Source organism: Aythya fuligula, chromosome 2, assembly GCF_009819795.1.
Source record: "Aythya fuligula isolate bAytFul2 chromosome 2, bAytFul2.pri, whole genome shotgun sequence".
Classification (NCBI taxonomy): domain Eukaryota; kingdom Metazoa; phylum Chordata; class Aves; order Anseriformes; family Anatidae; genus Aythya; species Aythya fuligula.
In genome coordinates, this window is record NC_045560.1 from 114,495,335 (window position 1) to 114,509,791 (window position 14,457).

The 14,457-nt window shown below is 36.7% G+C and overlaps 1 protein-coding gene across 6 annotated transcripts in view; it reads right to left on the reverse strand.

Annotated features, from left to right (window-relative positions):
• The window catches only part of ASXL3 (ASXL transcriptional regulator 3), a 126,030-nt gene that overhangs the window by 32,515 nt on the left and 79,058 nt on the right, over positions 1–14,457 (reverse strand). For all 6 annotated transcript variants that reach the window (XM_032180777.1, XM_032180776.1, XM_032180781.1 and 3 more), the window contains 3 exons: positions 13,499–13,616; positions 12,446–12,565; positions 8,166–8,329 (listed from right to left, as the gene is read on the reverse strand). In XM_032180777.1, the coding sequence (XP_032036668.1) occupies positions 8,166–8,329; positions 12,446–12,565; positions 13,499–13,616 (402 nt within the window). The remainder of the gene's footprint in view (positions 1–8,165; positions 8,330–12,445; positions 12,566–13,498; positions 13,617–14,457) is intronic.

Sequence of the window (14,457 nt, forward strand, 5' to 3'; positions counted from 1 at the left end):
GTCAAGAACGACAATAGAATCCAATCTGGTTGGGCTCAGATGCAAGAAATTAAATGAAGAATTTAAGGAGAATAATGAACCCAGCAAAATGAAAAAGATAAAGCATGTTTTAAAATGAATCAAAAAGCAAGTAAAATGTAAGGAAAATCAGAATAAGCAGCCAAGAGTACCTTCTAACTGCATTCAAATTATGAAAATTTTGACTAAAATTTATTTTTCGATTATATCCATCATATGATTACCAATCCCAAGCATGTCAGAACATGTAACAAACAGCAAGTATTTACAAATGCGCAATACAAATACACAAAACTTATTTCAGAAAGTAGGCTTGGAGAAAGTAAAAAAAAAACTATTAAATTACCCAACAATAATGTTGGAGAAGGCACAGAAAAAGCAATATAAAAGCCAGAGTCTACTCTTCTAGCTTCTGATAAAAATAAAAGATTTATGCCTTTGGTCCAGAGAAACAGGAGGCGAGGGGATGTTATATGTAAACATCTAAAATTAGTATATTACTTTGATATGTCATAAATGAGAATCCTGCATCCTATCCCATTTCTGTAGCCATTAGAAAAATTTGCCTGCCTATGAAAAAAAAAAAAAAAGGCTCTATGTTCTTCTGACAGGAGAGAACAAGCTAAAGGAAATCTGAGTTGACGTAATTTACAGACAAAGAATAGTAATATTCTGAAATAATTGGGAAAAAACCCTCAACCTCTTTTTGCCTTCTTTAAACAAGGCACATATAGTGAATAGAGATGTTGAGTTACAAAGGGAGAGAGGCAGGCAGGGATGGAGGAAGAGACAGAGTTAAAAAGAGAGGGAGGGAGAGGGAGAAAGAAAGGGTAAAAAAAAAAAAAAAAAAAAAAAAGAGGGAGAGTGATTGTAGCAGAAGCACAGATGGATCATTTCTACATGCTCATCTTTTCACCGCACCTCCATCCACCACCCTGTTATAAGTCCTCCTCTATCTTCAGACTTGGGATTGCGAGGCATGCTCTGTTCTCCACATAACATCAGTGCAGCCCTACAGTGGCAACACTGGAGGCACTGCAGACCAACTTTATTAGCACTTTGCAAGGAAGGAACAGCTGAAACACTACACCTCGCAGCACTGCAATGCATCCTTAATAGACGTATAATTTGAAGCATGCCAGTCCCTTGTGTCCATATATGTTACCGCTTATGTCCACATTTTAGTTATACCCTCTTTAACACTCATAACACAGCTCGTAGTAAAATGTCTTTTAAAAAATCATTTATGTAAGTACTTCCCTACTGGAAGAGAGTTCAAGGGGAGTTGTTTTATCAATTGTTTTGCCTTTTAAAAGTACTAATAATTCTATCAAATGCAAACAGAACTGTTACGGCACATAAATGTCCTCTTTTTTTCTTCCTTTTTTTTTTCTTTTTTTTTTTTCTATTTTTTTCTTTTTCCTTTTAAGCACTTAAAGCTGTGCACTGTACTTTATAAAATTTGAAGAGAAGGAGAGGGAAACAAAGCTTCATTAGTTTGTATCTGGAAAGCAAACATGAGCCCAGGGCCCCTCACACACCAGTAAGAGTTGTGGAAAGAGATACGGCAGAGACAGCCATGGCTCTTGGATTTAGGCTTCCAGCTGGCACGGCACCATTGCTGTGGCCTAGTAGATGGTTTAAGTTGAGCCTTGCATCAGACAAATACAATTGCAATAGTTCTGCTAACTCCACTGCAATAGTTGTTTGTGAAGGAGAGACATGCTCTAAGTGTGAAAAGAGCTTGTAGCTAAGACTTCAGTAGAAAACACTAGTTCATACTTCTGAAATACAGTGACCAAGCTTACAAAAACAAAACAAAATACGACACAATAAAAAATGTAAAACTCTCTATTTACATATGTAGAAGCATTGATATTGAGGAGGACCTTGGAGGATTACTGCAAACAAGTGAGCAAGCATTCCATTGCTGCCTCCAACAGAGCAGCCAGATTGCAATGCAATTGCAGTGAGCCCCACTGGACTGCACTAGGGAGGCTAGAGGGGTATTTCTGTAGCTAAAGCCAAGAGGGATGTTGAATTAAAATCCTTCAGCCTTCAATTCACGTAAAGTGAAACTGATGTTTGTTGTTAATTCATGACTGTGAAATGTGCTGATGTATCCATACAGCTGTGTTTAGTAAAAAAAAAAAAAAAAAAAAAAAGGTATTAACTCCAGCATAAGGACAGAGGGGCCAGCTGGGGGGAAGTAGGCTCTCTGAAGAGAGTGTGCTCTCTAGCAGAGCTCAGGAATCAGAGCCCCAGGACCTGAAAAGGCAGTTTACATGCTTTGGAATTTCTTCATCCATCCATCCATCATCCATCCATCCATCCATCCATCCAATAAGATACCTACATTAAAACTACCCTAAAAGCTGTAAAAATAAAGCACATTACAACAATGCTACGCTATCCACATTAACCAATAAAACCAAAGAAAAAAATGTCAGTTAAAAGGAGACATTTGGCAGAAAATGACCTTCAATTACAACGCACATAGGGATGTCAATTTAACAGCTTTTTAATACACTTACATGCAGAAAACATGTTACATTTCACCTTCTTCCTCAAATGTTTTCCTCTGAACTGAGTGCTTTTGTCATACCCGTAAAACTATTTCAGTGTAAAACTCAAACGTACAGGAACATAATAATAAATATTTAAAAGCTACTGAGGTTTCTGCTGATAGAGAACTGAAAAGGACAGCTAAGAGGTTGCAGTATTAGCAGAAAAGTAAAATAAGGTAACCATTGAGCTACTACTAGACTATAATAGCACAGATAGAAATGTAAAAAAAAAAACTAGGAGTAAATAATACACACTAATTTCTGCACTGTTTGATTTCCTACAAAGAAAATGCTGGAAAGGTCCAATGGCAAATATCTTAATGCACTGATGAAGTTAAGAAAGTGAACAGGAAGATGGTTACACTGCTACAAGGAAAGAAATATGAAAATAAAGCTCCTCTTCTCTCTTTTAATATACATCTAATATACAGTAAAACATACACTGGACAGCATTTATTTAATTCCTTTGAACTCAATGACTGAAATAAATAACAATTGTCAGAATGGGAGATACCAGGCTTCCCTCCTTGTCTTCTATGAATGTATGACATTTTTTGTATTATTCATTACCCTCTCTTCCCTGCAGAACTCAAACTAATGTGTCTGGGAGTAGGAATATTTTGGGCATAACAAAAACAATGTTACTGTCGCTTAAATGATAGGAACAGGTATTAAGCTAAATTAAACTACATGAAAGCAAAGAGGTTTTGAAATGGAATTCTGTAGACAGCTTCCCCAAATTTACTTCTAACTGTTTTAAATAGAAAAAAGAAAATCACTGGCTGGCATCAACCTGTACGTTTTTTCACTTCAAGGTGAGAGGGAACCTTTCCAAGTTGATATAATCAACCTGAAGTGCCAGCATCAACTTAAATTGAGTGGGTGAAGACAGAAACCTTGAGCTGACCTTGAAATGACAATATGCTATAATGGTATCGTGTAACAACAATACTGGCACTGACCCACGAGACAGTAATTATTTAGAGATTCTCTGATTTAGAAACAAACAAAAAAAAAAGAGATTAAGGTGAGTTTTGACCCATTTTAGAATCTTTTCATCTGTAAGTCATGCTTTTCTGTTTAGTAAATTGGCTTACTATAAACCTGAAATACAGTCAATTCTACAATATTACATGGCTTAAGTATTTCCCTGAGAATATTTAAGTTTACAGTTCTGCTTTTAAGTAACTACTTCGACTATCTATAAATTGCAGACTGATTCAGAAAAAGAGAATGCTCAGTTTCTTCCATAAAACAAGTAAAGCTCAGACAGTAAAATTTTTGCCAGGGTATCTTCTGTTGCTATAAAATGCTATTCATGAATAGGTTTGGTCAGGTAGAAGGACACTACAAAGTAACATACCGAAAATTCCTGAAATTCCCAACCTATGTGAAAGGGCAGGGCAGGTGCAAACTGTAAGAAGCTCGCAAGAACCCAGTGCTACCAGAAGAGGAAATACAGGAGTTAAAATTTCAAAGATCAGAATTATTTAAGCATTTGTAGACTCTGTGAAGACACATTTTTTTCAGAGCCATCAGAAAGGAAAGAACATTTTGTGTAGCTCTCTAAGGATAAGCAAAATCACTTAAGCTTTCTGCTACTGTTCAGATAGGGCAGTACTTCGTTTCTTGGCAGCTTACTAAATGTACCTACTTGCCTTCCCTTTGCCCATACCCCAGAGTTAAGAGGGGCAATTTGACTCCTCAGTAGCAGCAACATGGGAAGCTGGTGTAGAAAAGATATTGTCACTTGCCATTCCTTTTCAGCAATCTGCCACACAGACATGTTACTATCCTTGCATGATATTCATTGTTCAATTAATAGTTACAGATGCTGATGCAACAGAGCGTCTAGATACAGACAGAAACTTTCTGCTTTGAAGATAAATATTTGCTGAGAGGTGGTCAGGAAGGCTTCTGTTATACCGACATATCAGATTGATGTATTAATATTAGAAGTAGGTATTTCTCTGAAGAAAATTCCATTGTAGCTGCAGAGCATTCTAATTGGAGCTGATCAGAAAAAATTCTTTGCTGGGATTTCTGGTAAGTGAAATCTTTTTGCAGGAACATTGCTTTCCGCATAGATTCTACACCTACATGTTTTGTTACTGACAGCTCAGACATCTATTTCTCATGGGGGGATCCCACACGAGGCTTCTGCATCAGCTGAGCTTTAAGGTTGTTGAGCCCTTCAGACCATTTAGGCTGACAAAGAGCTCAAAATCAGGATGTCCAAACTGGAGACATGAAATTCTCTGTATCCAGTGATGTAAAATTTTGGAGTAGCCCACTAAACAGACAAGTCTGGTCATGGCTGCTTCTGTGAACAACATTCACATATTACTTCCCACCAAACCCAAATGAAAGCAAATGAAATCCTTGATGAAACATTACTACCATGACTGCCAACTTGATCCAATTTATTTTTCAGGCATTTTGAATACAGAGAATAACACACAGGCCTCATTGCTACTGAAATAAAATTTAAATTAATATACAAGCTGAAATCAATTTCTTGTATGAATAACTGATGATGTAATTTATCTTGTCCTATGGGAAAAAAAAAAAGATCCTGCACTTCCACTTTGTCAAAAATCTTGATGGAGCAGGAAAAATAATACTGCCAACATAAGCAGAGTTTTTATTAACTTCTTCCATTCTGAGACATCTTTCCTAAAGCTCTTTACTCCATGTAGCCATAACAGGCTCCCTGACAGCAACTGCAAAACTTGAAAGCCAGAGAAAAAACTGAAAACATTCCCCGTGAAGCTTCTGATTTGGACCTAAACTTTTTTTTGAACATGTTAGGCTAACCAGGGTAGAGAGGAAAGTTATTTATTTATAATTACCACTCATACATACAAAAAAAAGAAAGAAAGCCTCAACTCCCTTAACTAATGGTTTCTAAAAATGCTTATTCAAACTGACATATGCGTGACAAGTTTCAGCTCAGTACGATTTAAGGAGGAGGAGTTATACCGCCCAGAAAAATGGTGTTTATGACAGAAATGACAAAGGATCATTCATCATAGGGCTTTTCTATGTGGAGCAGTAATAAAGCCTAAATGAGACTGCACTTCATTAGTAATTTATTTCACAGATCACTATATATATACAAATAGCATAACTCTATTACATTTTTATGGTGCCATTCATTACAGTACTTCACATACTACATCCACATGACAACACAGAAATGCAGCTCTCTCTGGGGAACACAGCAGCACTGACTGCAGGGCAGCACACGGAGAGGAAACACACCACAGCCAGAAGAGCAGAAGTAGCAATGCTCACATGAAGCAAGAAAACAACAACAGAAAACAATGAAACTGAATGCTCAGAGACGGGCGGCTAAAACGAGGAATAGTTTTACAGGATTTTTGCTTGACTGATGCCCCGTTTAATTTAGAGAGCAGAATTAAAAGAGGAAGACCAAAAGTCCCTGGTGTGTCTGGTAAGAACAACTAACATCAGACACCCTCACCAGAACTTCCTGGCTGGAATTTGCTCTTGTCCTCACTTGATCCTTGAGCACCACACTGGTGTTTCCCATTTAACTTACTTCCACAGGAAGGAAAAGTACATCAGTTCAATTGCTTTCATCAGTCCGTATCTAGGATGTTACTCTTTAGGCATAGCAAAGGACACAATCTCAGATATCAAAAAAAGGGATCAAATTCTCTATTACAGCCTTTGCAAAGTGAGAACACTGGGCAGATGATTGCTACTTTACTCCCTGCCAGGTAACAATCCTTCAGCTATCACACTTGGAGGCCATACATTTACATTAATCCACCAGAGGTGAAGGAAGACTTCTGCCTTCCAAATGTACCTTAAAATACAGTATTCTGTACAAACCTACAGAATACTGTGAGAAGAACAGAGATAGAAGGACACCCGCACGTGTCGCATGACAACTCTTTTTTGTGACTAGTTCTCCTGGGAAGTAATACTATCCAATTACATAATGTTGGACCTTTGAAATAACACTTGAAATGTGTGCGTTATGTAAACGTTTTCTGAAATACTAATTAAAAAGAAACATATTGCCTTTTAGTGGTGACTTGTAATTAAATTAATTCTCTTGATTTTCTTGCCAAAATCTGTGCTGTAAGAAACTGATTAAGAAGGGGAATGGCCTGTCAGTTTTAGAGCCTCCGTGTTTTAATAAATTTTCAAGTAAGAAACTTTATAAATAAGGCCACAGTGCCTGCAATTGAATGTCTGAACACTGTAATTTATGATGCTTGGAGAGAAAACATGAATTTAACTAGAAGATATTCAGTAAAAGGTTTTCTGGGCACAAAGTTAAAATCTGTTTTTTGCAGGGGAAAATGTTTTCTTAAAATTCGTCAGTACTGGTTTTGACCACCATGTGGGAGCTTGAGAATAAATACATTTATATTGTTTCTCCTGAAGTTTTGTTTTTTAATGTTCTCTTACAAATATTCCATTATGAAAGTATGTTATTTTAGTCCATAACATACAGTGTGTAATTGGGTAAGAGGCTGAATAAATGCACATCAATACAATTTTTCATTCTCTTTTTATCATACAATGCTTTCCCTTGTGTTACTGTGGTAGAAGCTACCGAGTAACAGCTTAAGGAATGAATTCATGCCATTTTTCTACTGATTTAAGATCCGTGTTTTAATCACTCTTTTAAGAGACCTGCATCCTCTAGTTAATAAATAAAAAGTGAGATACTGACTATCTGCAAAAAAATTCAATGCCCTAATTGGGTAGGTTGCCTAAGAATGTATCTGAAAAAGTACATGAGTAGCACCCACTGAGATCAGTAACCCTGATTACCCCTGGAAGTCAAGCAAATGTGTGACTGAAATTGATGCTGGCTCTCTGCACTATTTTAACTGCTAGACACGTGGCAAAGATTTCTTCTTGCTCTGGGAAGCCTGCAATCTAAATAACAAATGCACAAAGGACTAAACACTGTAGGAATCTACACAAAGTTATACTTTTATTTCAGTGCTTTTACTCCTCAAATGTTTCTCCTTGACATAACTGATTAACAACCAGTATGAGCCAAAAGCAGTGAGCCTAGAACAAGAAGTTCCTTGTAAAAAATATGAACGAATGAACTTAGTGCACTGGAACTGAGCAGACACATATATAGGCATGTGTAGAAGGGTAGGAGGAGAACAAGCCAACAGAACTAACACTGACCTAGGCTTTGCTGGTAGAGTTCCCAGGAAGGTCAAAGATGAAAATATGTAGTAGTCTTGAAGATGAGAAGTTTATTTACAATATTGTAGATTTAAAAGAAAGCTAATTAAGAGATTTGACAAGTTTGGAAGATCTGCTGGCCAGTTTCCATTCTGACAAATCAGGGAATAGCAATTTCCAGAAAGAAGGGAAGCAGAATCTGGTTGATGCTGAGGTAAAGTTTACACTCATTCTACCTCTAACAGTTTTACCTAATAAAGTATTTACCTAATGAAGAAATTTTCTTCTTTCTCTTTTCTAGAACAATTCTTAGTCAATCAAGACAGCCCAAGTAAGCACACTTTAAAATAGTCTTGGTAAGTACATAAAGAAATTTTGCATGCTTCTACTTACCTGCCTGTCTACTTCTGGAAGCAAAAGAAGGAGGTATTGTTGAAAGTGCTGAGGTAAAGAAGCAAAGGTGTGTTTGTTTATTAAAGCCCTCAGGTTGGTGTTCACTAGAATAGATCCTGGTGTTTCTATGTCAATATCCTCAGCTTTGGTCCATTTCAAATGTCCTGGAGTGAATAAACAAGAAATAACTTTAAACATAAATAAAGGATGAGAACAAGAACAATTCCAGTAGTTTAGCTTTTATTGTATAGTATAGCAAGGTCCACAGAAAGAGTACTCTGAGAGAGGTAACAGCCTTTTCTAGGTGTGTAACAGCTTCTTTTATATTCCCTGTATTTGTTTCTTGAGCTCTTGGTATGTTCCAGTCAGCATCACAACAGACACATCCTTACTTCCAGCTCAACAGATCAACTCAACTCAGCAGAAGCAGCAAATTTTCTTGTAATGTCATCAACATAATTCTGTGCATCTACTTCCAAGCAAAAGACTGCTTTACAAGACTGATGTCAATCAATCATTACAGAGAGCTGCTCTTGGGCCTATGTTCTGCATCCACAGAGCACTATGGCCTGCCTAACTCATTCCACCTGCTAGAAACTACCTGTGTGAATAAACTGATCACAGAGATGAGAATATTTACAGGGTTAATTTAGTGTTTGAAAACATGCATTTCTTAGAATTTTTGCAAGAACTTGTGATCTAAAATGGTAAATGCAGAGAAGGCAACAGCAAGAATTACCAGAGGTCTACAAAACAGGGTCTGTGAGGAAAAATAAGACTAAGGTTACGCAGAGGGAAGGGGAAAATATATAGAAGTCCGATGTACAGGGGTAAAGATCAGTGTCTTTTTACTGACCACAGCAGATAGCAAAGGTAATGAGCTTAAACTCTTCCACAGTAAGAAACATTACTGGTAAGATATGGGGAAAATAAAGCTTTTAACCACATATGTCAAGAAGACACCAGATTAAATCCATGGGGAGGAATTGCAATTTCCATCAGTGGAAAACTTCTAAGAATTTGTAGAGAAATATCTGCCAGGAGTGACAGGCGTATAGCTGATCTTGCCCTGTGACTGACAAACAATTTAGATGACCACTGGATGTCCTGCCTGGCCTCATTTTGATTTATTTCTATGATAATATTACAAGATACCTTATAAAGTCCTTTGAAAAGCAACTAACTAGTGTTGCTTAGGATATATACATACTGCCATAACCCTTTTTGCCTTCCAGTCTTAACATACTGCAATACTCAACACAGAAATGGAAGAAGTGAGGAGCGCAGGTGGCCAGAACAACTTTGAGACTAACACTTCCTAGGAAACTCCTCCAGGCTTTGGTTTGTTGTTCTTCCAAATATTTCAATGATGCTGCAAAAGGGGTCTTGACTAGGTCATACACAAACTCCTGCAGAATTGCTAAAAAAACAATTGTAGCGAATATTTCACTGCTATCAACACTGATGTTACTCAACTGATATGCTCCCCTTCAGTCACAGCCTCCCACAAACATTCTTGCAATTTCCTTTTACTTATTAGTAAACAACAGTAACTGAATTAGACAAGGATGGCTTTGCATTCAGCATAGGATAACCTTTTCTAACACATATTTTCAACATACTGTATTTCAGTACTGCAAAGACTCCATTACAAACAAATGAATGCCCTGTTAGAAACGACAATTGTGTAGAAGTGCTCATTTTCATGAATGCATCACAGTAAACTGTCCTTACCATCTGTTCCACCCACTAAATATAAATGCAAATAGAACACAATCCCCAAGTGTAACACAAGTAGTATGATGTATCCAAATTTAATGCCTGTACGTATACTCCTTTCTTTAATCAGTACAGAATACACTTCCACATTTTTTAAGTAACTCCAAACTGGAGTAACATTTTCCCCAGCTAATGCTTCATATTCTAAGGAAAACCATGCATATGTAGATGATCCAAACTAAACCAAAATGTATGATTGCAAAGTCAGTAATATCGTACATTGGTAGATATTTTAATGGCATGAAGAGACCAAGAGAGTAATAGAAACTCAGGCTTAATTCTGTGTGCCAGAGTTACACATTTTCTGATTTACTTGACTGGCTACTTATTTACTTACAGGCTACTAAGGCAGCTTACCAACTTGTTGAAGAAATATGTATACTGTTCCTAGCATAACAGGCCAGCAGATCACTGTACATAGCCAGCATTGCCATGCTCAACCAAACCAAACCAACCAACCAAACAAATACCAAAGGAAAGACAAACAAACAAACAAACAACAACAAAAATATACCACCAGAACAAATTCTCTCTCCTGCATCCTTCCTAGTTTTAGGACCTTTACTGTAGGTCTCGAGTTTGTAGTGAGATTTAGGGAAATGTTTGAGAGTAGCATGGAAAGTAGCCACTCTCTGGAATTTGACCATACGCCTCTACCACATAGCTACTTGTAACTATGAGGGAGACAACGTTACGACAGAGCATATGCCAGTGCTTTTCATACTGTTTTTCTACAAAGACAGACATTTTGAATCCTTATGTAGCTGCTACCGTAGTCTGGGGAACCACTGGCCAAATCAGAAACAGAATGTGGAATATGAGAGTATGAGAGAGAAACACAAGCTTACGGATTTGGAAAAGAGATTAATCTCCAATATAGAGAATTACCTATGAAAAGTGTGGGAGGACCATGTTTCTACATCAAAGTATGAAAATCAAAATTGGAAAAGGACAGAAATCACTGAACACCTTAAACTTCACACAATGTCCCCTACTTTCCAAAGATTGTGCCTAAAGACTGGAGAATTTATCCTGAAATCCAAGAAAAAATCTAATGTATTCACTCTGTATTTGGCACCAGGCGCCATTTTGATGAAATATCCGGGGTTGGGGAAGAACGGATACATTAAATTATGTATCTCAGTTTTACATCTAGAGAAAAGTTACAGGAAATAACCTAAAATTGAACATATCTTTGTGCAGCAAAGTTGTAATACTGAAAGAGTATTTTCAGTTTTGAGTAATGCCATTTGATCAACATAGACACTAGGTATCCATCTGAGATCAATAAATATTCTGCAGGAAGATAATATATAAAAGCAAAATACAATTTCATGGGAGGCCGTGATACAATAAGGTTGCATGAAACAGCTCACCAGGAACTGGCAATGGACTATTTAACAAGCAACCTATGATATTTAGGAAGTAAAATATCTTCAAGCTATTTTACAGAATTGTTATATATAAAAATAGAACTAGGTCAGGTCACTAATAAAGAAAAACTATCTTATCACCACAAAAACAGACATTAAATATTTTTTAGGATTATCCAGCTACTATGAAAAGCTTGTTTGCTAATTTCGCCAATATGGCCACATAGCAAAAATATTTCTCTAAATGATTCAGCAGTCTGCTGAATGCAAAGGTCCTTTGTAAAGATAAAGAAACAGTTATGTAATTATTCTACTTTACTTTAGCTGAGACAAGAGTCTTAGTGAATACTACTGTTTCTGTTCCTTAGGGAACATTTCCAATTATGTTTCATGCAGAGCAGAAAAATCTGCCTATCACATGGAGCTATTGAGAATTTTCTCCTTGCATCTCTTCAGATAAAATTCTGCATTAATTACAGATCAACATCCATGGATCTTGCTAAAAACATGGAAAATAAGAACCAGACACTATATCTACCACCTCAAGAGATGTAGCTTCAAAAATAATTAAGGATCCAGCTGAAGAAACAAATCAACCAAAGAATCAGAATCAATCAAAAATGATGTACCAAATCTCTATACGACATGGAATAACGCAAGTGAGGAAAAGAGGGTTAACTTCTAATAGGACGGATATGTAAGAAAAGATGCTATTCTCTTTGGGATTAAGTGTATTTGTTTGGTATTAGACTGCAAGCAAATTTAACAGGAAGAAATAATATTTGCTAACCCACCCCTTGCCATCCACCCAAAAATCATAATGCAGCAATCAGAAGCCAACTGCTAGGTGACCTCTCTGTCTGCGGTTGGTTAGGTCTGTCAAATTTAAAAAGCAACTACAGAAAAGCATTCTGGGAAAGAAAAAAAAAAAAAAAAAAAAAAAAAAAAAGCCTATGGATTTTACAGGTAGCCAGAAAGAAAGATACCTTCTTGAGAAAGGGTCAACTTCTAAGTTTGAGAAAGGGACAGATATAAACCAGCAAAATACAACTTTTAAATAGAACACTGAGTTTACAAACATCTCAACATTAAGATAACAAATAAGATATTTATTCTACTCCTACTCACCTAAACCAGATTTTTTTAACCTCTTTAAGTGCTGGCTTGTTTGTTTCCCAGTTGGAGACTTTTGCCCATGTTTCATCTCTTTATCAGAACCATCTGCTTCACCATTTTTAGATTCAGATCCTTAGGAAAAAATAAAACACCCAAAACATGACACTGATGCACTTGCACCACCAGCCCCCCCCCCTCCCCCTTCCCCCTCCGTAAACAAAGCAAAAATAGGATTAAAAAAAATTGACATCTACTTGCTGAAAGGCAACACACCTTTCTGGTCACAATACAATTTCTCATCATCAGAGGAAATGGAAGAAAAAGATCAATAAATCAATTAAGTGCCAAAAACTAAAGTTTACTGAATACTACAGTCAATAAAAATGTTCACTGATCTAATAAAAATAATGTTTTCCTATAATGCACAAGAGATATCTTTAAAAATATTTTAACCCCAAGTTATAGGGCAGTAAAGCAATTTAAAGGTAAAAAAGGATCATTTTTCTGTGAAGCAACACTTACAGAAGAGAGATGCCTGGAAATACAATTGTCAATTTGTGTTAAACACAGACATAGAAATCGCTTAAAATGAAGAAACTTAACAACCAGAACTAAAGGTCAAGGTTATGCTGTGGTGATAAGAACAGCACCAGAACAAGAAAAGCTAACAAAAGGATCCTAGTATTGCAACACAGAATTGAGAGACAAATTCACATTCATAAAGAAGCTTGCCTTTTTTTCCCCCTCTCCTTTTTATGGCACTGAATACCAGCATGTGGTCCTCCATTAGAGTTCCAGAGCCAAACAAAATGTTACTTTGCATTCCTTCAAAGCTGCTGCTATTATCAATTGCCATTTTACTGTGTGCCTTCAGTTCTTTATTAAAATTAAAGAAAAATCCCTGTCCTTGCGTCACAGATTTTATAAGGAAATAAAGATGTTAAACAAAGCCTCCAAGTGGAAACATCATTTTCAGCAGTCCCTAGTTCTGCACGCTACACATCTGACTCAGAGGAAGGCTCTGTGACTAGCACTGATCTTGCAAATAGTCCTTTAGCTATTTACCTGAAGGTGAATCCGACTGCTCATCAGACACCTTTAATGGTGTCAAAACAACACGAGGAACAGTCTTGTTTACCATCATTGAGACTCCATTTCTTCTTTTCTGCTGTTGTCTTAAAGCCTACAAAAATGATAACAAAACATAAAAATGTAACAAAAAACACTGCTTGTAAGTGAATTACATGAGACATTTCTCTACCATTACACTGAATCTCTTAAAATAAGCATAATTTACATAGCTACTGACTTGCCAGACTTCACACTCGTCCCCTTTATGTCATTTTCCTTTAAAACATAAAATCAGGCTTTTGGTTATAAAGAGAAAGAAGATGCACCTTAGATCATTTTCCAATACAGTTTTGACAACAAAGAAGCACATAACTGTTTGCTCTACCTTAACAGCACAACATGATAACCCATGGAATGTGAAACTAAGACTTCCAAGTAAAAAAAACGTAAAATAAATGTTTCAAAACCAGAATAAAAATATATATGTCTGCACATCTCTCGCAGGTGCATCCTCTCCAGTATACTGCTCAGTCAATCAAGTTAACACAGAGTGTCATCAGTATGTACAGCATGTAAGGACTACAGTATTGATGCACTCACTCAGCCGTGAGTAGTGCTGCACAAAATCACTGAACATGGCAGGAATCATTTATTTTTGTGAAGGGAATCAGTCCTAATCTTGGAAACCTTGCAGCAGTTGGCTTCTGCCTGCTTGACTTTGGGCATTAACCTTCAGAACACGAACATGATGGTGTTCTGGCAAATCTCGGGAAAAATGATACAAGAATAAATCTCTACAAATGGGAGTGCTTTGTGTTTCATAAATGGATCGACTACAGGGTTGATAATGTAATACCAAATATTTAAAGGTTAGAAATAACAAATACCTGCCAGATTGTTTTACGTGGAAAATGATACCTCATTCAAAAGATCTTAAAATATACAAATACGAA